The 25,297-nt window shown below is 40.4% G+C and overlaps 3 protein-coding genes, 1 long non-coding RNA gene and 2 pseudogenes across 5 annotated transcripts in view; 3 read left to right on the top strand and 3 right to left on the bottom strand.

Moving 5' to 3' along the window:
• The first annotated feature begins 396 nt into the window (after positions 1-396).
• On the top strand, positions 397-1,536 carry LOC148730650 (uncharacterized; annotated as a pseudogene).
• Positions 1,537-7,692: 6,156 nt separating this feature from the next.
• On the bottom strand, positions 7,693-22,554 carry LOC148730647 (uncharacterized). Its single transcript, XR_016001889.1, has 2 exons — positions 22,444-22,554; positions 7,693-8,203 (listed from the first exon to the last, which is right to left on the bottom strand). It is a non-coding gene; the product is annotated as an uncharacterized LOC148730647 (long non-coding RNA).
• LOC148730649 (uncharacterized) lies at positions 9,125-11,357 on the bottom strand (annotated as a pseudogene).
• On the top strand, positions 18,761-19,633 carry LOC148730648 (uncharacterized). The gene has a single exon (XM_088760722.1). The coding sequence runs from the start codon at positions 18,881-18,883 to the stop codon at positions 19,631-19,633; it is 753 nt and encodes a 250-aa protein (XP_088616848.1). The 5' UTR covers positions 18,761-18,880.
• Positions 22,555-22,796: 242 nt separating the features above from the next.
• LOC111331022 (uncharacterized) lies at positions 22,797-24,238 on the top strand. 2 transcript variants are annotated; one of them, XM_088761591.1, is made up of 2 exons: positions 22,797-22,935; positions 23,972-24,238. In XM_088761591.1, the coding sequence occupies exons 1-2, from the start codon at positions 22,838-22,840 to the stop codon at positions 24,132-24,134; spliced, it is 261 nt and encodes an 86-aa protein (XP_088617717.1). In that variant the 5' UTR covers positions 22,797-22,837; the 3' UTR covers positions 24,135-24,238. The 2 variants fall into 2 exon arrangements, with proteins under 2 accessions (XP_088617717.1, XP_088617716.1); XM_088761590.1 differs by having other exon boundaries at positions 23,936-24,238.
• LOC111331040 (uncharacterized) overlaps positions 23,784-25,297 on the bottom strand; it is a 2,961-nt gene continuing 1,447 nt past the window's right edge. Inside the window, exons 3-5 of the mRNA XM_022936062.2 lie at positions 25,196-25,297; positions 24,780-24,977; positions 23,784-24,527 (exon numbers count right to left, since the gene is read on the bottom strand). The exon at positions 25,196-25,297 is cut by the window's right edge and continues 47 nt beyond it. Coding sequence (XP_022791797.2) covers positions 24,382-24,527; positions 24,780-24,977; positions 25,196-25,297 — 446 coding nt within the window. The 3' untranslated portion in view covers positions 23,784-24,381. The remainder of the gene's footprint in view (positions 24,528-24,779; positions 24,978-25,195) is intronic.

The raw sequence follows: 25,297 nt of genomic DNA, 5'->3' as shown, positions 1-25,297 counted from the left end.
TGGTGCTACAATGCACAGTTACATATTGTGTTATTAAACGTTCAGTGGTGGTTTTAATATATTCGTACGTCATCATACCCATGATGCATGAGGAATAAAGGTGAGAGAACACACTATGCTGTTGTCGTTGTTTCCTTTTTGAAAATATCCTTAAAAACATTTCTGGCGACCTTTTGGTAAAGTCGAGGAGTTAAGTCCCAAGAGAGAGAGATACAGTGCTTTATTCCAGCCTCCCGGTTAGCTCAATTGGTTAGAGCGCCGGATTGTGTTGTGCGGGAGGTCGAGGGTTCGAGCCCCGGTCATGATCTTAAAGTAAGTCATGATCTTAAAGTAAGTGAGGAGAATTTGCTACCTTTCTATAATCAAGAAATGGATAGATATTCTAGTCTTCTCAGATAAGGACGAATAAACTGTAGGCCCCGTCTTCTGCAGGGTTAGGGGTAGGAGACGTTAATTTCCCACGCACGAGATTACTGTGTGGTGGATGTCCTCCCTTGGATGGGATGGGTGGTGTTGGCCCTGAAAAGCCCCTATGGGGAGCGGTCATGTGTATGTATGTATGCAAGTATGTATGTATGTATGTCTGTATGTTGAAAGAATTGAGATGTTTTTCACTGCAAACGGTATCGTCGAAGTAGTAGGCGAAGATCCCGAGGCGGCCAATAGACTGGTCAAAGACAGAAAAATAGCAATTTTTCTCAAAGAAGTTGGGCCCGAAGATTAATCTACACTAAGCAATCTTGTGGCGCCCAAGAAACCGAAGGAAATTCCATTGGCCGAACTAATTGAATGTCTGGAAAAACACTATAATCCGCGTCCACTCGAGATTGCCGAAAGCTTTCACTTGGGCACACGTAATCAAAAGCAAGGTGAATCCGTGAGTTATTTCATATTTCATTGTTGCACTAAAGAAATTGCGTATACACTGCAATTATGGACAGTTTCTGGACAGAGCTCTGAGAGATCGATTCGTTTGTGGTTTCAACAATGTCAAGATACAAAACAAGTTGCTGAATACCGAAGACCTTACGTTTGATCGAGCATGTCGGATTGCAAAGTCCATGGAGATGGCTGAGAAGAATTCACAAGAACTTCACCCTGCTGTTGGCGTGGGAGAAAGTGAATAAGGAACTGTTAACCAACTTAAAACTGAGAAAGTTAGCGCAAAGGAGCACTCGTCAAACAAATCATGTTTTAGATGTGGAGGAAAACACAACTATAATAGTTGTAAGTTTAAGGATGCTAAATGTTTTTTAAAGTGCTGAAAAATAGGGCATATCGCCACAGTATGTCGTGATAAAGTGAAGAAAACAAAGCCAACTCGGTTTCGTCTAAGGGTAGCATTCATAACATGCAAAGTAATGATGAATCTGATGAACTGGGTATATTTTCTGTCGAAACCAGTGTATCGAAGAATCATAAGTACAAAGTTAGCATGTCAATCAATGGTTGTATGTGCGAGATGGAAGTGGATACCGCAGCGGATCGCTCAATTATGAGTAAGAGTGTTTATTTACAAAAATTTAGTAGCTTCTCCCTCGCACCTTCAAATGCTATACTTAAGACCTATACGGGGGAGCCTGTGAATGTTTGTGGGGAAATGAGGTGTGATGTGGTATATAAGGGCCAGACTTACTCGTCACCCTTGTTAGTTGCAGATTACACAGGGAAACCAACCTTGCTTGGGAGTGATTGGCTTGGTTGTGTTAAGTTGGATTAGGAGAAAATCTTTCATATTAGAAGCGCAGAACCTCTTGGAAACACAAATCAGCTTGACCACTTAGTTTCAGAGCACAGGTTTCTCTTTGAGAATAGTTACGAAGATCTTCAGGGTTTGGAAGCCCATATTACTATTAAAGAAGGGGCAGAACCTGTTTTCTTTAAACCCAGAAAGGTGCCATATGTCTTCAAAGATGCAGTTGAGAGTGAGTTAGATAAGCTGGAGAAGAATGGCGTCATAAAGAAGGTTGAGAGGTCAGAGTGGGCAAGCCCAATAGTGGTAGTGCCCAAAGCTGACAAATCAGTAAGAATACGGGGTGATTATAAGGTCACTATAAACCAGTTGGTGGAGGATGAACCATACCCTCTTCCAACTACACAGGACTTGTACACTTCCCTTAGTGGCTCCAAAGTTTTTAGTAAACTTGATTTGTCGCATGCTTATGCTCAACTGAGTGTTGACAAAGAAAGCCAAGAATACCTTACTAATAGATTCCCATAAGGGGCTGTATTCTTACACCAAGCTTCCTTATGGGGTTAAGTCCTCCCCAAAACTCTTCCAGGCAAAAATGCCTTATATTACAGGGGGTAGAAAAGTGTGTCTGCAGGCAAAATGATAACTCATGGGTGGTTCGAACTCTCAGGAAAATCTGAGAATCCTTTCAGAGGTGTTAGAACGACGGCACAAATATAATGTACATTTGAAGCTGTCCAAGTGTGTGAATTTCTGAAAACAGATGTAGTTTATCTTGGTCTACGAATAAGTTAAGCTGGACAGCAGCCGGTCGAAGAAAAACTTGAAGCGGGTAGAAAAGCAGCGGTTCCGCGTGACGTCAGTCAGTTGAGGTCATTCCTGGGAATGACCAACATTACCATTCCTTTCTTCCAAACCAAGCGAGTACTCTAGCACCCCTTCATGATCTTTTGAAGAAGAAAAAGGCGTGGGTTTGGACTGCTGAGTGCCAAAAGGCCTATGATTCCTGCAAAGAAGGCCTTACAAGTGACTCTCTGCTAGTTCACTATGACGTCACTAGACAGCTTAGGCTGGCCTGTGATCCCTCCAGTTATGGGCTTGGAGCTGTCATTAGTCATGTGATGGATGACGGCAGGGAAAGGCCCATAGCTTATGCCTCAAGAGCTTTAATATCTCGTGAAAAGAATTACGCCCAGATTGAGCGTGAGGCATTTTCTATAATAATAATAATAATAATAATAATAAAGAATTTTTATACAGGATTGAAAACCCATCAGTGTGTAACACTGTTGTCCTTGGGGTCCTGTCAAAATAATAAATAAATAAATAAAATAAAACTTAACAAGATATAATCATTGATCTTAAGGTCTAGAAAAGCATACAATAAAATAAAATGCTCTGAAAAAGGATACCTATAATCACGTTTAGATCGAATTTTTTAACTAAAATAATCTCGCAATTTGTTCTTAAATTTCAGTCTCGAATCTAACGACCTTAGTTCAGCAGGCAGGTTGTTGAAAGTCTTTGCTCCTTGGTAATAGAAGCTCTTTTTACCAAATTCTAAACGTACTTTGGGTAATTTCACTGATATACCGTTATTCCTAGTGGCCTTAGAATGAACCAGTCTTTCGAAGTAGTTCTTAAAGGGTGTGCAAAGATTATTCAGGAGACAGTCGAAAACAAACAAACAGCTTTTACGCTTGATCAAATTGTTCACGGATGGGGGATTAAAAGAACTATTGCCAATAACTTTAAAGCCTCGTCGTTCGATGTTCTTTATCATTTCCTTTCGGTAATCCGGAAAGCTAAGACCAAGTGTTCCGCAATAGGTAAAAATAGGTGCGATCATAGTGTTATAGATCGATTCTGCACACTTTTGGTCGATCAAAGGACGAATTGATCGCAAGATTAATTCTGGTTGCAGCTTTTTTATAGATTCGGTCAAAATGTGATGCAAGGTTTAGTGATGAGTCAAGGTAAACACCTAAGTACTTATAGGTAGAGGTGTTATTGATGAGTGTCCCATTAACAGAAAGTTTAAGTTCCTTGTCTTGAAGGTTGATTCTTTTAGCTGTTCCAAATAACATAGACTCCGTCTTGTCCTTTTTTAGGTTAATGATCAGTTCGTTGTCTTTAAACCACTCGCACAGGTTATTCATATCCTCGCTAAGGCTTCTCTGTATAGTATCAATATCTTTAGAAGAGGTATAGATGACTGAATCGTCGGCATAAGTGATAATCTTCGAGTGTTGAAGCGGTTTATGTACATCGTTGAAAAAGATAATGAATAAGAGAGGACCCAGGATACTTCCCTGTGAGAATGGGTTGAATGGGTTGAGGTTCTGATAGCACGCCTTTATATTGGACAACTTGTGATCTGCAGAAAAGGTAATCAGTGAACCATGCGAGTTCTGTTCCACGAACTCCGTAAGTTGAAAGCTTGCTCAGGAGGCCAGAGTGACTGATGGTGTCAAACGCCTTTGATAGATCGATGAAAACACAGCCTGTCAGGTTACCATTCTCACCTTCTCTTCTGATAACATCGGTTAGATGAGTAACGGCCAGTTCAGTAGAGCGCATGCGACGGAAGCCGTACTGAAAATGAGAAAGTAGACCATTCTGTTCAAAATGAGCCATCAGCTGCTTAAATACCACTTTCTCCAGGATCTTTGACATTGAAGGAAGTATTGAAATAGGCCTATAATTGTCGATTTCGGCCATTGAACCAGATTTTAAAAGTGGTACAATTTTAGCCGCTTTCCAGTCAGTAGGTATAGACCCTGTTGCGAGAGACAGGTTAATTATATGCGTGAGAGGCTTGGCTATTATATCAGCAGAGTCCTTTAACATTCCAGAAGGAAAGTTGTCAAGGCCAGAGAACTTATTTCTCTTAAGGCTCTTTAATGCATTAAAGACAACCTTATCCGAGACTGATCTAAACTCAAAGTTCTCTCTAGCGGCTGCTGAGTGTCTATTGTAAGGGGCCTTTTCCAGACAAAATTACAAAGAGGGAAGATCTTTCTTTTTAGAGATCCCGCAACATCAGTGAAGAATTTGCAGAACGAATTTGCAATAACCTCTTTGTCGGTTTCTACTGCTCCATTGACGAGAAAAGCTGCTCCTGGTTCCTTTGTAGACTTTGTAGGGTATAGTTTTTTAATAGCTGACCAAAATTTGTTAGGTGAACCCACAGTCTCCTCTAAGAGTTCACGGTGATACCTGCTTTTGCAATTTTTTACCATACCGTTAACTTTGTTTCGTTGGCGCTTGTACGAAGACCAGTCAATTTCACGATTTGTCTTTCTCGCTTTTCTCAAAAGCTGATCTTTGGTATTCATTTCTTGCTTTACCTTCTGTGTAAGCCATGGGCAGAGTTTCCCTTTGATCCTCTTCTTTATAGCTGGCGCATGCTTGTCAATACATTTTTTCAGAATGGCTTTCAAAAAAGACCATGCTTCATTAACACAGGAGGATATAAAGACAGGTGTGAGACTATTGGACCGTAAATCATTGCAAAAGGATATAGGATCATAATTAGCATAGTTTCGACAGGTGATGGTTCTTGGCTGGAATTTATGGTTATGCAGCTTCCGGACACAACCAATCATATCATGGTCACTTAAGCCGGCGGGAATGGTTTTAACACTATAAACATTCTAAGGGCGATTTGTGTAAATCACATCTAGCAGTGTTTTTGAATCTTGCGTTACCCTCGTGGGATCCTTGATTAGCTGTTTAAGGCCAAAAGACAATAGCATTGCCTTCAGTTCTTTGTTGTCTGAGCTTACCAAATAATTGCAGTTGATATCGCCTGTCAAAATGCATTCTTTGTTTTCAGATGATACAGCAGAAAGCATCGACTCCAGTTTATTTTCAAAATCTGCACAAAGATGCTTTGAAGAACTCGGGGGGCGATAAATAAAACCAATAAGGATACCCTTAGATTTTGGAAATAGAATTTCTATCCAGATACATTCGATCCCATCGCGTTCCAGGTCTAATCTTCTATGAAAGGGGACAGAAGAGGAGATATAAACTCCCACACCTCCACCTTTGCCTGTTTTCCTCGGTCTATTAATGAACGTATAGCCATCCAGTTGAACTTGAGCCTCTTCACTGTCCGATAGATGAGTCTCTATCTTCTATGGGGTAAAGAAGTTTCATCAATTCTTGTATGGTCGGAAGTTTACTTTGGTCACGGATCACAAACCTCTGCTGTCAATTCTTAGACCAAAGTCGGCCATTCCCACATTAGCTGCAGCGCGGATGCAGCGGGGGGCCTTAGTTCTGTCAGCATATGACCATAAGATTGTATTCAAACGATCTTAAGATCATGCTAACTGTGATGCACTGTCACGACTGCCACACAAAGGCCCTGATCTAGCTAGTGAAGCTTCAATTTATCGTGTAAGTGTTGTTGATGATGATTTTCCCATTTTAGCCAAAGACATTGCCAGAGAAACCAACATGATCCTGCAATGAGCAAGGTCCTTCATTTTGCTATGTCTGGATGGCCAGACCGATGTGAGGATGAAACACTAAAAACCTTATCACAATCGTAGGCTAGAGTTGTCCTGTGAGCAAAGTTGCATTCTTTGGGGTTCAAGAATAATCATCCCACCTTCTCTAAGAGCCAAGATTTTGAAGGAGTTGCACTGGGAGCACCCTGGTATTTGTGGGATGAAGGCAATTGCATGCTCATGTGTGTGGTGGTCCAAAGTGGACGAGGAAATAGAGGATGTCTTGTACAGTGTCAGAGCACTAGGAGCTCTCCACCAGGTGCACCTTTAATTCCATGGAAATGGCTAAGTAAACCATTCCAGACAATTCATGTCGATTTCTGTCAAAAGGAAGCTGATTACTTTCTTGTAGTTGTTGATAGCCACTCCAAGTCGATTGAGGTCAAACATATGACCTCAACCACGGCTGATAAAACAATTGATGAGTTACGGTTGATTTTTGCAGCTCATGGTTTACCAGAAGAACTAGTCTCTGACAACGGTCCTCAATTTGTGTCCCATGAGTTTTCTGAGTTTATGCGTAAGAATGGAATAAAGCACACTTCGGTCCCTCCCTATCATCCACCATCCAATGGGGCGGCTGAGAGATCTGTGAGAGTGTTGAAAGAAGCATTGATAAAGCAAGTATTCGAGGGAACCAAGGGAAGGTCCATGAAGCATAGATTGGCAAACTTTTTGTTTAGGTATCGCACAAGCCCTCACAGAACCACTGGTGTGACCCCAGCAAAACTTATGGTAAAACGTAAATTAAGAACAAGGCTAAGCTTAGTTAAACCTGATCTAGAACAAGCTGTTCAGCACAAGCAAACTAAGCAGACAGTTTATAAGGATCCTAAAGTTGATACAGAGAGATTTTTCCAAGTATATGATAGAGTGCGTGTACGAAACACCAGAAAAAAATCTCTGGTTGATAGATAGGTTCCGGGGACAGTTGTTAAAGTTTGTGGTCCCAGAACGTATATTGTTAAAACAGGATATCGGAATCGTTATGTCCACACTGATCACATGATTAGGGCCTGTGACAATGCACATGGTTGAGGAGGTTGAAGTTATGGTTCCTGAGTCATGTGAAGAGCCTGAGCAAGAAAAACAGGACAATCCTGACAAAACCTCAGAATTGTCATAGATACCAGATAACTCAAGTCCAATTGTGCCAATGGCACCTATTAGTTTAGGTCATGAGGTTTTTGCCTCTCCATGTACTTTACGGAGATCCAAAAGAATTAAAAAACCTGTTGATAGACTTAACCTTTAAGCATCTAGGTATTTTCATCTGTTGCTTGTTATTGTTGAGTTATGTTAAAAGAGAAACACCATTTTACTTTGTGGGGGAAAGTAGTGTAATATATTCAGACGTCATCATACTCTTGATGCATGAGGAATAAAGGTGGGAGAACACACCATGCAGTTGTCGTTGTTTTCCTATAAAAAATATTCTTAAAAATACAGCAGTGGTAGATTTGGCATACAATAAACGAGTATATCAAATGAGCTTCATTCTCAACTTAGACTTGGTAGCCACGTGGTACAATGTAGTGAATAAATACATAAATAAATAAATAATTTAGCACTGGACATTCCACAGGGTGGCTCTTCTTGTCCATTGTTTCCAGATCGAATTAGAATTTGGAATGTCGATTTTTGTGAAGGGAGGAAAACCAGAGGACCCGGAGAAAAACTCTCGGAGCAAGGACAAGAACCAACAGCAAACTCAACCAACGTGTGACACCAGGTCCAGGAATTGAACCCAGGCCACAGCAGTAGGAGGCAAGTGCTCTCACCATTGCGCCATCCCTGCTCCCCATTGAAGAAGTCAGCTAGTCCTGTTGACTTGAATGCATATGTGATGTTCGTAGTATTTTGACACTCTTGGTTATCCATCTTTGACATTTAGCATGTTACAGTTTTGAATGAATTTATGTACTGCAAATGGTCAATGACACGAACTGAGGGCAAGTACATTGTATGCGTAGATACATGTTGGTCAATCCTGTAAAAATAACAAAAATATGCAATTCGAGTCACTGAATAATTATGGTAGAATTATTTTTGTAAATGCATTAAATTTTTTCCAACTACACACTACATGTACAATGTAAGGTCTGTCAATGAGCACTTGATAGTTTTTGAACAAAATTAATGTTGAGATCAACACACTGTTTTTTATTTTTTAATTTTTAAAGGAGAAAAGAGTGGAAGCTGGTAAATATGGAAACTAAAGGGGCGTGGACGACTTTCTGTATTAAGCAGGATGATGTAAGGGAAAATTTGTGTCACCAGATCAAATGAAACTATCCATAAAAACAGGTGTCCATATTAAGATATTGCCTGCAAAGCGGGATTCCATTGAATGTGAAACCTATGCGGAGGCTGCGAAAAGATAGTGCTTGTCTCTGGATCGTTTTAAGCAATTTAAAGTTTTTAAGAATGATGGATTTAACTGAGTGGTTGAGAGGGTGAAACGCGAGACTGCATTCCATTCACTCTCACGTTTCACCCTCACAACCACTCAGTTAAATCCATCATTCTTAAAAACTTTAAATTACCTCAAAACGATCCAGAGACAAGCACTATCTTTACGCAGCCTCCGCTCATTTCATTCAAACGCGACAAAAACATAGGCAATTTTTTGGTCAGAAGTTCTTTTCAGACTAATGACCAACCAGGCACTTTTAAATGCGCTCGTGCACGATGCAAAACGTGTCCTTTCATTCACAACGCTGATAAAATATCGGGACCTAAACGATCCATTAAGATCACCGATCACTTCACGTGCACCTCCGCCAATGTAACCTATTGCATAACTTGCACTTATTGCAAAAAGATATACATCGGCGAAACAGGCAGAAGACTAGGTGACCGATTCCGAGAACACCTTCGAGACGTGGAAAGGAATGACAAGGACACATCGAAACCAGTCGCTAGACATTTTAATTTACCTAAGCAACATATGGCAATCTGCGGTCTTTCCTTGCACTTGGGTGGCACGGAAAGCCGTAAAAATCTTGAACAAAAGCTCATCTTTCAAACCGGCAGTCTAAATCCCACAGGGATCAACGAACGCTTTTCATTCCACTAACTTATTTATGTTTTTCTCGTTGCCATGCTCCCGCCAATAACGTAGCTCCATTTTCTGCCTTTAAAAGCACACACAACCCACGATTCCTCTATTCGCTCCGACGAAGGGCTAACGCTCGAAACGTCAGTTTTTGTAATCGTTACGGTGGCCAATTTACCATTTCAACTTTGTTGATATATCTAACTTATCTTTTGGGACTGTCTATCAATTAAAATCATGGGTTGTTTAACATCCCTGAGAGGAAACATGACTCCTATGAAGAAATATAAAAATATACAGAATTGAAACTTAAAATGCATGCTGTTTTGATGGTGACTTTTTCTTGGTTAGCATCATTGCAAATAGGGCTCAGCTAAATAGGTAAAATGTATATTGTTTGTGCCCTTTTAAGGAATGCCCTTACATGCCTTTATGGTAATACCACTGTAGCGGCAAGCGAACATCAAGGCCAAATGAAACGCCGAGAAAATCGCGACCGGAGAAAGTAGCAAGCAAAGCAGGGGATATGTTACGGAGACTTAGCTTAAATCAATCTCGTAAACCGTAGGCGAATTAAAAAAGGAGACGTATAATGGATTGTACTCAATTAAACACGTGGCGACTTAACAGCGTAAATAAATCTAACATAATGAAAAGAACTAATAAATGAACTAAGTGCCACGGCAAACACAAAATATATATACAAATAAAGACGAAAGAGCTTGCTCGAAACGAGATAAAGGAAAATTATAACTAAAAATAGCCGCTTGGCGATACAAAGGCGGCGACTAAATAACACACACACAAAGCATAAAATCATAGCAAGAGAAACGCTGCCTTGCATAAATGGGGCAAGCTAGAAGAGTGAAAACAAGCGAATATAACTTACATATCGTTCCCTATACGCCGGTGGCTTGATACCAAAACTTAAGAAGTAAACTTAGGGTGGACGCCGGACATGAACAGTGAACAGTAAAAGAGCGTACGATGCAACAACTAAAAAATCAGTGGGAGAGAAAAACTATCCGAAAGGCTCTAATGGCACAAAGGCCAACTGTAACTGAAATGTCACGCAAACTTCAAGTCACGCAATTAAAGTCACGCATTTACAACCACTTTCCAGTATTTTGATTTGGTTCCACCCACGTTGCGAGAATACTTTGCCTAATTTAATCATTGATGTAATATGACAGAATTTAATTTATTCAACACAACTTTTGCATGCAAACTTATGGCACAACGAGATTGAATAAAGAACCAATGGTTGGTCAAGTTCAATAAACCTCACCATTAAAAGGAGTTTTTCTTAACAATACAATAAATTAATATGAAAAGATGCCGTAACAAATAACATTATGGCATAATGTGGTAAAAAACAGAACGGTAGAACATACTCTTGAGTACAGGGATCCAACTTTTTTTGTTCACAAGTTTGTCAACAACAGCCAAGAGGAACTGAGATTGTTTCTGCTGCTGCTGGTGCATTAGCTCCATCATAGATTTCTGTTGCTCAAGATAAGAAGCCAGCTTCTTCTCCTCCAATTCTTGCTGCTTTCGTCATATTGCTAACTCTTCTTCTCTCAATGCCTTCTCCCTTTCAGCTATCTCACGCAGAAATGAAATTGTTTCATTGCCACTCCTCCTCTTGTTGTTTACATGGTTTTCCTGTTCTCCTGCCTCAACTGCTCTCTTCTGGGTTTCTCCTAACTTCTCCATTGCCACATTTCATATACTTTCAGCTTTCTGTTTATCAGTGTCCTCTTTCTCTTTTCTCACTGCTTCATCAATCTCCTGGGAGGTGGAAGCCACTCCCTCCATTTCACTAATATCTGCCAGTGCTTGGTCCAATTATGTAGGTTCAGGTGACACTCCAGTTGACCTTTCTTCAGCATTCATCTTTTTCCTGTACCTCTTAATATGTTGAGGTGACCCAAACTGATCTTTTCGTCACAAAAAACCGCACACCAGTTATGCTAGTCAGGTTGGTGCTAATTTCGTCCCACAGTTTTCCTCATTAATTGGAATTTCTTTTTGCAGAGAATGGATTTACTGAGAGAACTTCCCTGCACAGCATAATGTCATAATGTCATAATGTCACACCTAGTTAAAAAAAAAAAGTCTGTTTACGAGCCTAGTGGCCCATTAGGCCGGTGCTTAATTCCGGTTTCTTAAGCATGAAGCGACCAGGAGTATTTCTACTCCCCCCTGGATGGGATGCGTTCGACTCCGGAGCGAGTGGTCCGGGTTCGGGTTCCACACCTAGACGCCTGGAGAATCTGGTATTCTATTAAAGGAAAAACTAATATTACTAGTATAGTCAAGATAGGTATCTTCAGTGTTATATTTTCAGTTTGTAAGCTACTGACAATTAATGCAACTGAATCGAACAGCATTAGCTGTTGGGTTTTTCAAATTTGATTCGCTCTAATACAACCCAAGTATATTAAAATTCAGCAACCACTTCATGGCAAATTAAACACCGTTTAATTGTAATAAGTTTCAAAGGCAGGTATAATTTTGTTCACATTGTCCCAAAGGAAGTAATATAATTAACTTAGCTGGTCTCTGATAAAGTATAAAAAATTTAATGTAATGGAGGCTTTCGAAATTAGTATTCTTTGTAGTGGGATGAAACTTGCATGGATGAAAAATAATATAAAATAATGAGGCAATCAAGAGGAAAATGTATCGAGACTTCAAAAGAAAGATCACAGCGCTCGAAAACTTTTGATTAGGCTCGCTGTATAAAGTGCGAGTTTGACTTCTGATTATATATACACTCCACTTACATCAGCCGACCTCACATGACATGATAAATTGATACTCAACATGATAAATTTTTGTAGCTACTTCTCTTCGTAGAAGAGAAATAGCTACTATGTTATCGAATGTGTAAGTCCGTGAGTGGTCCAATCTTAGGATTGTGTTCGGAACATTTATCGACTTTATTTCGGATTATCGGTTTTATACGATCCCAAACTCAACGAAAGTCTCGCACGTCGACGATAGCCGAGGCCACTCTCGATGTTACCCGATCCATTTTCGTTCACGAATCACGATTACAGGTAATAGGATTTGTTTACACCAGTTATGAAACTTATTCCACCAAATAGCTCTTTGGTTCCCATTTGTTGTAATCGTAAATTCAAAAAGATGAACATACCACTACCAACCATAGTGGTGCATGTATTTTCAAATTATGTGCTCTACAAATTTGTGCAAAACGCGTCAAAAGAGAGGGAGGAAGGTTTACCTTTTCTTCCAGATGGTAAAACGTTCATTCCGTGTACTGCATTCATCATGCGCGTGATCGATTCCCATCGTCGTAAAAATGAAAGCGATGAACGCTGTGTCTACATGCCCGACAGCCGGACAGTTTTTTCAAAATACTCCGTGTCCGGCAATCAATTTTTTTTGTAAATTTTCAGTTAATAATAACAAATCCTAAGGTGGCCCAGAACTGTCACGGCCAAAAGAAATCGCTCACGGCCAAAATAAATGGCTCACGGCCAAAATAAATCGCTCACGGCCAAAAGAAATCGCTCACGGCCAAAAGAAATCGCTCACGGCGAAAAGAAATTACTCACTGCAAAAAGAAATTGCTCACGGCGATAAAAATTGCTCACGGCGGAAAGAATTTCTTTTCGTGGCTATCTTTAAAACAGGGAACGGGGAATATGAGAATGGGGAATAGGGAATTGAAAATCTTTAAAACGGGGAATCTTTAAAAGCGGGAATCTTTAAAGTGGGGAATCTTTAAAAGCGAGAATCTTTAAAAGCGAGAATCTTTAAAATGAGGAATCCTTAGAAGCGTGAAATGGAATCAACCAAATGAATGAGTGGTCTGTGGAAAAGTTGATCGTCTTTTCAATTTTAAGCAAGCGAATCCATCAAAATTCATGACTGTTGACACAAGTAAAACTACACTATAATGGAAGGGCACTCAGAACATGTTTTCAACACTCAACATAATTAAATTACTAAAATAATTCCAGCATTAGAATCGTTATGTTGATCGACAAGTTTCGTTGCGGTAATTCCCTATAACAAAGCGTAGTGAGCGGCTCAATTTTTCGGTGTTTGTTAAGGGAGATGACAAAACGCGGAGCCCTACTCCATGGAGTACCTTAAGGAGTACCTACATGGAGTACCCCTAAAAGTTATGTATCGGTCAGATAAAATACTTTATAAACATGGTAAATCGTTTAGTTGTTCTTAATGTATTTTAATCTTGCCAGCTGTATTATTGTCACAGTTCGATACACTGTCCACGAATTGACCGCCATCTTGAATTTAACATTAAACTGCTGGCTACTTCAAACTGAAGGCTTAAATGTAGTCCGTGAACGTTTTCTTTTATGGGCTGATTACGATCTTCATCTTATGATCTTCAAAAGTCCAAAAGCACAGACATACTTCATTCGGCAGCGGGTTTTATGTCTTTCAAAATACCTATTTATGTAGGGTGTCTGTTAGAGGTGTGGCGTTTAATCTATTAACACAGGGACTCATGGGTTCTTAATTGTGTGAAGCGATGAGGATTAAAGCTAGGACTTAAAAAAAGTAATTCATGTGTTTGAACTGACCTTCTCTTCACTCATCTATTTGTAGCGTAAAAAATTGAGAGGTGTAAAGGAACGAAACTCATTACACAGCGATAAAACCAAAATGGAGGAACCAGCAAGACTGAAAGCTCCCTGCCCTCCAAGAACTGGACTGTATCGAACTGTAACGATCGGAGAGCTGGCAAGCTCAAATTGATATATACTTCTACACGATCTACCCTGTTTTTAAAGTATTTTATTTGACCAATACATGATTTTTAGGGGGACTCCATTTAAGTACTCCCTAGGGTACTCCATGGAGTAGGGCTCCGCGTTTTATCATCTCCAGGCGTGAAATATTCAACTTTGTCTAGATCTAGACAAACTGTCGCGCTTCTTCATTTACAGTAATGGGAAATCCGTAATGTCATGCACCGACTTAAATTTGAACGCGTCAGAAGGCTATACAAACGACATTGAACAGGATTTGGTGGAAAATAAATCTCGATTTAAGATAGTATGTACGTGCAGAAACATAAACACGGTAATGTGACGGTGTGTACACAAACTTGCATGTTTCACGCTTGAACAAATACGTAGAAAGCTCAATACTGTAAACAAAAATACTCCTTGTAGCACGCTTCAAATTTCGAAACTTTTTACTCGTTTACGTCTCCAAAAAGCTTTTAAAACATTTCTTGGCTGCTTTATTGTCTGACATGAAATGTTCACCATAACAGGACAGCGATTTTTACTTCAGTTGGACGATCAATAAGCAAAATAATTTCGTTAAAAATTCTAGTTCTTTGGTGAAAAATTGCCAGCAAGTGTGTTAAAAGTTCAGGCTGCCGTCGGCAGCCGGCTGTTATTTGAACCCTGAGGATAATAGCGAAAAACGATATAGATCAGAGTATTCAAGCATAATTGCTTACAGATTTACAGACTTACCATTCAGGCTAATAAAAAGAAATAATATTAATCGACTGCCACTGCCATCCTCCGAAAAAAAATGTTCGTTTTTAAATTGCTACTACGACGAAATTTTGATGTTGTTTTTGTCACAAAGAATCATTTATATCAGGTCATTAAGGAAGACTGTAACTTAATATTTCATTGAAATGAAGATTTTCACCCCACAAACTGGAAAAAATTAGCCGTGAAAAGTTTTGTTTTCGCGTCCGCCATCGTAAATTTACGTTCCAGGGAGCCTGCGGTATATAGTCCAGCTGTTATCGGCCAAAAAAACACTGAATTGTTCAATTTGATGATAAAAGCATGAAACTTGGACACATTACTAATGACCCTAAGACTAACATTTTGTGATATAGGGCCATTCCAACTAAACGTCTGGAGATGAGAACTACGCATGTAAAAAATTAGCCAACATGGAACGAGGCTGAGAACTAAAATCATATTTAAACGATATTGTTTGGAGCAATATGTCACAAAAGCTTGCAAACATGAACCACTGTCATTTAATAAATTTATTTATTCATTTATTAAATTTATTTAATGCTGTCACGTGACTACCTTCCTTTATATTTGTCATAGTATTTGGGTTCCCTGTGGTGAAACGTTAGGATATATATGTTTCCAGTGTTTTAGGGGAGAACATAATGGGGTGTTGTCAAAAAAAAAAAAATTCTCTCAGCACAAAGTAGCGTGCCGCTGGAATCCCGCTCAGGGGCTGGAAGGTTTTGCCTTGGCACTAGAGCCCAGGACTCGCACGGTTTTCAAGATGGCAGCCACCATCACTTACAGAGATTTCAGGTGAGAAACAAGTATGATTTCACGTAAAAAATATGTTATTTTTTGCCTTTATTAATGAGAAATAGATTATTCTACCCCCAGAACAAGATGTTAGTGTAAAATTGGATATTTTCATCGTGTTTTTTTGTCCTGTTAAATTTAAAAGTAAAAGTAGATTTCAATTTTCAGCTAATCATAGACTGGAAGCGATGTGTTATTTGCCAGAAAATCTCCAGGGAAAGTTTACAGTGTCCCGCAAACTCAAAAAGAAAAGATGCTGGTGCTGGTTACGTTTCCTTTATTAGAAATACCCAGGAATTCAAGAAGCTAGAAATTAATGTCATTAGCTGTGAGTTGCCGCTAGATGAAAACGAAGCATTCGAACAAATGCTACTCCACAGCAAAGCTTCCTGGCATAAATCGTGTAGAGATCTGTATAATAACACCAAGCTAGGGCGTGCAAAGAAACGAAAATTAGCTGAAGCTGCAGCAGAGGAAATACATGACATAAAAAATCGCTGTGCTCCTCCCAATATTTCTGAACTTTTTACTCACTCTGAACAGGTTCATTCCTACTCTACTCGTTTCTCAGTAGCTGGAAACTTTTATGTAAAACAGGCGAGAACAAATCATCAGTTGTTTTCCTTTTCTAGAGTTGGTGCGAAAATATGGAATGGCATCCCCCCTGAAATTCGTAAGCTAAGGAAAGCACCTTTTAAACGTGAGCTAAATCACTTGCTTTTGAAAATTTTTGAAATTGAGGAGATATATGTTAACTTGCGCTACCTTGACCTTTCTAGCTTATATTTGTATTTCAACTGATTAGCTTTCTCTTTGACCTGTTAAAAACTCCCTTGTGTGACTGGCCCAGTTAAAACCTTTAACATAATTATCACTACTATTATTTATTATTTATTTTTATTTGCTCATTTATTTATTTATTTCATTGTTGCGTGTATGTGTGCGTGTGTGTGTGAGTGTGTGTGTGTGTGTGTGTGTGTGTGTGTGTGTATGTGTGAGAGCCTATACAGTGTATGTTTAGGTAGCCCGTCTAGAATAGCTTTGCTAACTGCGGGCTACAAAAGCCTTTATTTCTTTAATTTTAAAAAATAAAGTCAATGTTGTTGTTGTTGTTGTCGAAGAAGAAATTCCCTCTAGCCCTGTGAAGGCTAGGAGATCTAGTGTAGAACGTTATAATCCCCAAAGGCAATGTCTTTTCTGTGACGAATACGATAGTTCTGGCAATCTTCATTCTGCGTTGACCCTTGATGTTGACGAAAAGGTCAGAGAGTGTGCCGCTGTTCTGAATGAGAGAAAACTTATTGCTAAACTGTCTGTTGGCGATTTAATTGCCATCGAGGCAAAGTACCATGCAAAGTGCTTGGTTGCCTTGTATAGTAAGGCCAGACCTTTTAAACAAAAGGCTTCAAAACCTGCCGACGACACATCAGTCCAGCTGGATGAGCTTGCACTTGCAGAGCTGCTTGTTTATATTGACGAATGTCTCGAAATAGAACAGCCTGCAGTACTCACTCTTTCAGACTTGGTGAGATTTTATACCTCTAAATTACAGGAGCTAGGTGCTGAGTGTGGAAAGGTGAATGCAACACAGCTTAGGGAGAGAGTGCAAGCAGCATTTCCTGACCTTACGGCGCATGCAGAGGGCAGAGAAATTCAACTAGTAGCTGAAATTGGTGGGATGCTTTCAAAGGTTAAAAAGATGGATTCAGATGCATGGTGTCTGGCGAGAGCAGCACATATTGTGAGAAGACAGATCCTGAAAGTAAAAAACTCCTTCAACGGCAACTTTCTATCTGAATGTCAGAAAAACGCTGTTCCAGTCTCCTTGCTAACGTTAGTTGGTATTATTATCAAAGGTCCCACCACCACTATTGACCCTTCTGATAGTCAGGCCTGTCTTTCAATCGCACAACTCATTGTATTTAACAGTATTTCAAGACCTCGCGATGGACCTGAGGCCACTGGGAGCACGCACCATATAAGATTAAGAGAGTGCCCGCTGCCCATTTATACAGCTCTGAAAATTCATGGAGCCACCAGAGACAGGTCTCTCATCGATACCTTTTATAACCTAGGTATGTGTATTTCATACGACAGGTTCCTCTCTGTGTCTACCTAAATAACAAATAGCGTCATTGAGAGGTATGAGCGTGAAGGAGTTGTGTGTCCTTCTAAACTTAGAGGGGAACTATTCACTACTGCTGCGGTTGATAACATCGATCACAACCCGAGTTCCACCAGCTCCCAGAGCTCGTTTCAGGGTACAGCAATTTCTCTTGTACAGCATCCTTGCAATGACGAATTAGGAACACCAAGAGACACCGACGTCTTTGATCCTTCTAAACCTTCAACCTCCAAGACCATTTCTCGTCTTCCGTCAAGTTACAGTGAAGTTACACCTATGGCACTACCCACCGGTGATTTAAATGCTCCCGAGGTACCACAGCAGCTAATAACATGCCGTGTTTCCCTTTCTGATGAACGTGGCTATGATGAGAATGACTGGCTCAGCAATACTCAGGAACTTGTTGCAAAGGAGAAACTTCAACCCAAAGATTTTGTATCGTGGACGGCATATAGAGCTTCGCAATCGTTACCTTGTAGCTACAAGCCTGCAATTATCTCTCTGCTGCCGATTTTTGCAGGGAATGCGCATTCCTTGGCCATGATAGCGCACAGTATGTGTGTGATAAAGGCTGCTGTGCAGCACGTCAACCCCTCACAGACTCCAGTCATCGCATTATATCAGCCACTGTTTACCTTAGCAAAGCAAATTCAGAGGACACTTCCCGAGTTCAGTGAAGCACAATTCGTCATTATGCTTGGGGGACTGCACATAGAGATGGCATCCCTCAAAATGGTTGGTAAGTGGCTGAGTGGCAGCGGGTGGGCAGAGGTCATGTGTAACGCAGGAGTAGCAACGCAAGGGGTTGCAGAGTCATTTCTGTCGGCAAGCCATGTAACCCGTACACGACGCGCACACCAGGTGACGGCTGCAAGTCTACATATTCTGATGAGTAAAGCCTACAGTATATATCAAGCCAAATCGAGAGAAAATGAGCAAGAAAACCTGTTGTCGAAAGAAGAATGGAAAGATGCAATGTCGAAAAAGTCCCCGCAGTTTCATTACTGGTCAAAAGTGCTCAATCTAGAGTTGATCTGTCTTCGGCTGGTGAGAGCTCTCCGAGAAGGTAACTTTTCTTTGGACATCGACGCCTTACGACAGATACTGCCATGGATGTTTGTGATGGACCATTCTAACTACGACAAGTGGCTTTCTGTGCACTAAAGAGACATGTGTGTTCTTCAATCCACTCATCCAAGTGTGTACAAATATTTCATCGATGGCTCTTTTGTAGTACACAAGACCACCAAACTGTTCTCGTCCATAGCGCTAGATCATTGTCACGAGCAGGTTAATGCCGTCGTTAAAGGAGAAGGAGGCACAGTTGGCCTTACCGAGAATCCAGCGGCTCTAAGAAAATGGATGGTGGCAGGTCCTGAAATATCCAGAATGGTTCAAGAATTTGAAGGCGGAAACTCTTCGACAGAGAAAAATGTGACCCATCACGAGCAGAAGCCGGCGGTCCAGAATGCATTCTCCAAAGACGTTCTGAATACTGTATCTTCATATGAAGAACTTGGAAACCCGTTTTTGGAAGAAGGTGAAAACCTGATGGCGATCCATACTAAGGACATCATGGATGATGCTGTAGTCAGAACTGTCCGCAATGCAAGAAAGATTGGAGAGGAACAATTCAATTTGTTTATTAAAGAGCGATTCATTGACAGAAGCAAGCCAGTTACATACCCGCTTATGAAGATTAATCTCCCTACAATGAGCACTCCGAACAAGAAGATCGTTTCGAAAGACAAGGCGAAAGTGGAGGTTTTGAAGGAGGATTGTTCTCTGTTTTCGAGGCTGTACATAGCTTGTCAAATCCGGGATGGAAACTTGGAAGATTTCTTCAATACGAGAACCAACCATGGCCGCCATCACTTTCACAGCTTGGCCAGCTCAGGGGAGGACAGAAGGCAGACTTGCTGAAGTGTTTGCCCAGCACCTCAACCAGTCATATCGCACCTCAACCAGTTGTTGATGCAGTCATTATTGATGGAGCTGTTATCGTACAGATGTTACAGCCAAAAACAGTGCGCACATTTGATGAGTACTTCAGTACTGTGTTCGCCCCTTACATCCTGAAACACCTTGAAACGGCGAAAAGAGTTGACCTAGTATGGGATGTCTATCAGTTTCACTGAAGAGATCATTGCGAGAAAAGAGAGGTTCTGGACAACGGCGCAAAGTAATGGCATCAACGGGAATTCCCGCTGACTGGAAAGGACTGACTGTTGACGACAACAAGGACGAACTGTTCAAACTTCTTGCAAACAAGGTATGTACTTGGTAAGATTTCTTGAGCACAAGTGGGGCTTTTTAACAGTTTAAACATATCGATAAATATATCTTATTCACAAATATTTGTATCAATTGTATTGAAGGTGGTTTTACTGGAGGTTCCCGAGGGTAAGGAGATCTACACTTCCTATGGCGAGAGTGTCCTATCTACTATCAAGAGAGTGGATCTTGGTTTCCTTGCACCCTGCACCCATGAAGAGGCAGATACCCGCTTAATGGTCCACGCCCTGGATGCAACCTCGCGCGGACATCGACGAAAAAGGATTAGAAGCAACGATACAGATGTGGTTGTGCTTGCTATTTCAGTCTCTAGCATTCTTCAAGCAGATGAGGTCTGCGTTACCCATGGATCTGGAGAGAATGTACGAAATATTCCTGCGCGTGTCGTAGCAACATCCTTGGGCCGTGATAAAGCCTCGACCTTACCAATGTTTCATGCCCTAACTGGATGTGATACTGTGTCGTTTTTTAATGGGCGTGGAAAAAGGACGGCGTGGGACGTGTGAGGGGTCTTTCCTGAACTAACACCAGTCCTCAGAGTCCTTCAAGCATCACCGGAAGAGATCACCGAGGATTGGATGGCTGTGCTTGAGAGGTTCGTTGTCCTTTTGTATGACCGTACGAGCAGCCTTGTGAAAGTTAATGGGGTGCGACAGGAGCTATTTTCAAAAAAGTCGAGAAATCTGGACAGCATCCCCCCTACCAGAGCCTCACTTGAGCAGCATGTCAAAAGAGCAGTGTTCCAAGGGGGTATGTGTGGGGCCAAACCTTCCTTCGTCAGCCAATACTTCCAAGTCCATCAGACTGGGGATGGCAGCAACAAAACAACCTATGGTTACCGTACTGGACAGCCCTCCCACAAGCAAAGGACACTTGTTACGAACTCATCCGATGTGGATGTAAAACATCATGCAGAGGAAGGTGCAAGTGCATGAGGGCCAATTTGGCATGCACTGGCTTGTGCAACTGTGGCGGTAACTGCTAACTGTTTACATTGCTGCGGTTAGAACTTGCTGCATGTCGACCAAACTTTAATAGAACACTAACCGTTTGCTTAATTTGGGTAATATAGATGAATGTTTGTGAGTTCCACCAAAAAGAAAGTTTAGTTCAATAGTTCAGTTCCCAAATCAGTGAACAAAACGCTTATTTAGGATGAGTTGAACAGTGTCCTAAAGTAACATGAGAGAATATCAAATGAAGGAAAGATATAACCGTTTAATATTCCGAGATAAACTAGTTTTACCAATATCGTTATTCAGAAAACACTGCAAGCATGTATATACCACAGGGTACCCAAATACTTCCAAAGATATCAAGGAAGATAGTCACGTGACAGCATTAAATAAATATTACAATCTATTAAATGACTTAGTGGTTCATGTTTGCAAGCTTTTGTGTTATATTACTCCAAACATTATCGTTTAAATAGGATTTTTATTCTCAGTCTCGTTTCCATGTTGGTTAGTTTCTGACATGCGTAGTTCTCGTCTCCAGAAGTTTATTTGAAATGGCCCTATATCACAAAATGTTAGTCTTGGGGTCATTAGTAATGTGGTCACGTTTCATACTTTTATCATCAAATTGAACAATTTTGGTCGATAACCGCTAGACTAATAGAGCTGCGGCTACGCACTTTTGGCATATTGTGTTTTTGTCGTGACGTCATTTTCTTAACTTCTCATGTAGTAAATTCGCTGTTGTCTTGCTCCTTTCTCCCTAAAAAAATGTCTCGTTCACCTTCACCTTCGTCTTCGAGCGAAAGTTATTACAGTTACAGCTAAGAAAGTGAACCAGAGAGCTTTCCTGAAAAGCCGTTGCTCTAAATAGGCGGATACGATGACTCTGTGGAGCCGGTTCCGACCGAAGAAGAAGCTGCAGCATATCTTGAGCAGCTTGCCTTGGAAGAGGAGGAGGAGCAGATTTTACTAAGTCGTTTTTCCGGGGAGGAAGACATCGGAGATTGGTATGTATTCCGTGTTATGAAATACAAAAGCTTTCACAATACGAATCGAGAGAATAAAAGGTATGATCGAATGTGTTTACTGAGTGTCTACAGTTCTACTTCAGAGCAAACCGCTTCGAATTTGCAAAGTTCACCGTAAACATAGAGATATCAATTAATACTGACCTTATATTGGCGCAATACAGTTTTCTTTCTACTTTTCAGTATCATTGTAAGTGAACTCTCAGTTTAATGCCGCTTAACTGAATTGTGGCTGATCGTTTGGGCAAAATAATCGTTCATTCCCTCCTTTATTTCATGTTACTACAGGTGCAAATGTACTGATTGCTCCACAGGGAGACCAGACAAGCGACGAGTCTGGTTGTTTATTCGAAATATAAAGGAATGTATGGGAGAATATTGAAGAGTCTTATTATCGTAACCTTATATCATGAAATGTCTGAGTTAAAGCTCAATATAAATGTAAACCTACCTCACTTGTTGTGTATTGTCGTTTCTGTGGCTCTAAATGGCGAATTTGAGCGATTTGGTGGATTTTGCGTCGACTGTTACTATACGTTATAAGAAGGAGACAAGGGTGGAAAGCTCATTTTCGACCGCTCTAACGCGAAGCCGATTGTCACCCAGAAGTAAGAATTGCCCGGCTTCCAAATCGAAAACCAGATAAACTGAAAGGTTGAAGCTTCTTCTCGTCGCATTCAATCGAAGATCCATTCAAAATCCAAGCACTAAGCGCCGGAAACCCGACGGAAACCCGACATGACGTCGACCCTCTTTGTTCGCGTAAGTTTTGAGAGGATACTTGGGATTATTTTCGAATTCCGGATTAAGTTGAACCGTAAAGATAACTAACGATTGCACTGGCGATGTCTTGTACATTATGGAAAGAGACAAATCCTGATGTCGACAAGGAAAGAAAAAGCTATGGACCTTCTGCTTCGCTTTTCATATCCCATAAGGCATGGTAAGTTTAAGCTTAATATATCCAAATGTTAAAAATCTAATCTTATTTAAGCCCAATGGCATGTTTAGGGGTTTTTCCTTCGAGAATAATTAACATAAACCTCACACCAGGGTAGTCAGTAGATGAATCGCTGGCGCAAATATGCCCCTGACTCCCTTCTCACATGAGGCATTTGTAAGCGGGCATTGTTTAGCATCATCCAATCAGCGTGGGAAAAACAGCGCGACGGTTGCTCCTTAGCACACGAAATCGGGGCCGCGGATGCTGATCGCTTCAAAAGCTGCATTTCTCGAAAAATTTTTGGCGGTTAGCGCTTGGATTTTGAATGGATCTTCGATTGAATGCGACGAGAAGAAGCTTTAACCTTTCAGTTTATCTGCTTTTCGATTTGGAAGCCCGGCGATTCTTATTTCTGGGTGAAAATCGGCTTCGCGCTAGAGCGGTCGAAAATGAGCTTTCTACCCTTGTTTCCTTCTTATAACGTATAGTAACGGTCGACGCAAAATCCACCAAATCGCTCAAATTCGCCATTTAGAGCCACAGAAACGACAATACACAGTAAGTGAGGTAGGTTTACATTTATATTGAGCTTTAACTCAGACATTTCATGATACAAGGTTACGATAATAAGACTCTTCAATATTCTCCCATACATTCCTTTATATTTCGAATAAACAACCAGACTCGTCGCTTGTCTGGGCTCCCTGTGGTGTAGGTGACATGAAGTTGTATGCACGTTTCCTCGGCCTACATAAATTTATTTGAAAAGTCCGTAGTACATTTTTGCATGTGCCCCATGAATTATTTGTATGTTATTGTTAATGTTTGTGCAGCAGGGATGTCTTAACAACAAGAAAATAATGTTTTAATTAGAGTTTGAATATACCGGTGACAAGTACAGTTTGAAATATAAATGTCCTTCATACATTTTGGTGGCATTAGAGCTAAGAATGAGAAAGATGAAGAAACATGCAGTTATATAGTTTTTTTTTTTTTACAGGCTCTGTTTTATGCTCACCATCAGTGTCTATTTTAGGTTCATGCAATCAGTGGCATATCATCAGTTTGTGCGCCTAGTGTATGAATATGTTGGGGCCTCAAGGAGAGTTCCACTGCCGAACTGTGTGTATAACAGTATACGAGAGGCATTTCCCAATGTGGATAGCGAGTACAAGGGCTACGAGGAGGAAGAAATCTAGGACTGATTTTTGTATGTGAAAGCATTTTGTTTTTATAAGATAAATATGTAAAACATGTAATAGCTCTCTGTATTTATAATAAATTTGTGTTTTTTTACAATACAGATATATGGTTGTCTTTGAATGGATGAAGTTAGTGCCCTGGGAAGTTATGTTCTTAGGGTAGCTGTCGTAGATGCTAATAATAATATTAAGTCCTCTTTCCCTTTTTCACAAGCGTCAATATCTTGATTCCAAATGTCAAAGCTTATTCACTGGTAGGAGTAGAGCACTGTCCTTTTTTATGCCCTTTTCTGGGCTGGCCACATTTTTTACATGCTGGTGTTTTTCTTGGTCTTTTTTCAACATTATTTCCAATGGTGGCAGAGTTTTTAAGCTGCGTCAGCTCAGCATCTGACAAAAGAACAATCAAACAAGTCAATAACAGTCAATAATATTTTCATGTTCTTGTTACCCATTTTGTCCATCAGCAAACTAATAACATTTGCATGTGCCTAGTTTGTACATACAGAATAATTTTCTTCTATGTTGCACTGAATGTGATGAGTAATAATCTATTTCAATATTAAATTAGAGTTCATTTTTAGAGGTGCAATAAGCCTTTTTTGGTATTTTTGTTACTATAGAAAGATATATGCATGGTACCTGAACATGTTGGTGGACATATTGTTGTCTCCCTGTTGTTCCTATTAAAGAATTTTTCCTTTGCATCAGCAATGCTCTCCTTGTCTCTCAGCATGCTGTGAACTGGCTGTGGGACTTGAGCCTTGAGCCCATCTCTGAACTGTTTCAGTTCTCCCCTTGGTGTGCTTACCAGGGTGTTGAACATTTCAGCAACATAACCTAGAATTAACAATTTTGGTATGTTACAAGATGCATACAGCTAACAGATCGCTGATGGTTATTATTTTCAAACCATTATCTTTATCTCGTAATAATTATGTACAATTTCAGTTCAGTGGGATCATCATATGCAAAATACTGTGCATTTCATCTTACAAAGTGTTGAATCCCTGCGCTTTGTAACACCAAAGTGATTGCAGATAAACAGTTTGTCATACCATAATTTTGTTTGACACGGCATTCCCTCAATGATCCCTCTCCCTCTTTGGACTTAGGATGCGTGACACGAGGTTTTGTTTTGCCTTGGGAATCTTTTTGCT

The sequence above is a fragment of the Stylophora pistillata genome, chromosome 5 (assembly GCF_964205215.1).
Source record: "Stylophora pistillata chromosome 5, jaStyPist1.2, whole genome shotgun sequence".
Lineage (NCBI taxonomy): Eukaryota > Metazoa > Cnidaria > Anthozoa > Scleractinia > Pocilloporidae > Stylophora > Stylophora pistillata.
The sequence above is the reverse complement of the archived record's forward strand: the minus strand, read 5'-3'. Positions and strand labels throughout refer to the sequence as shown.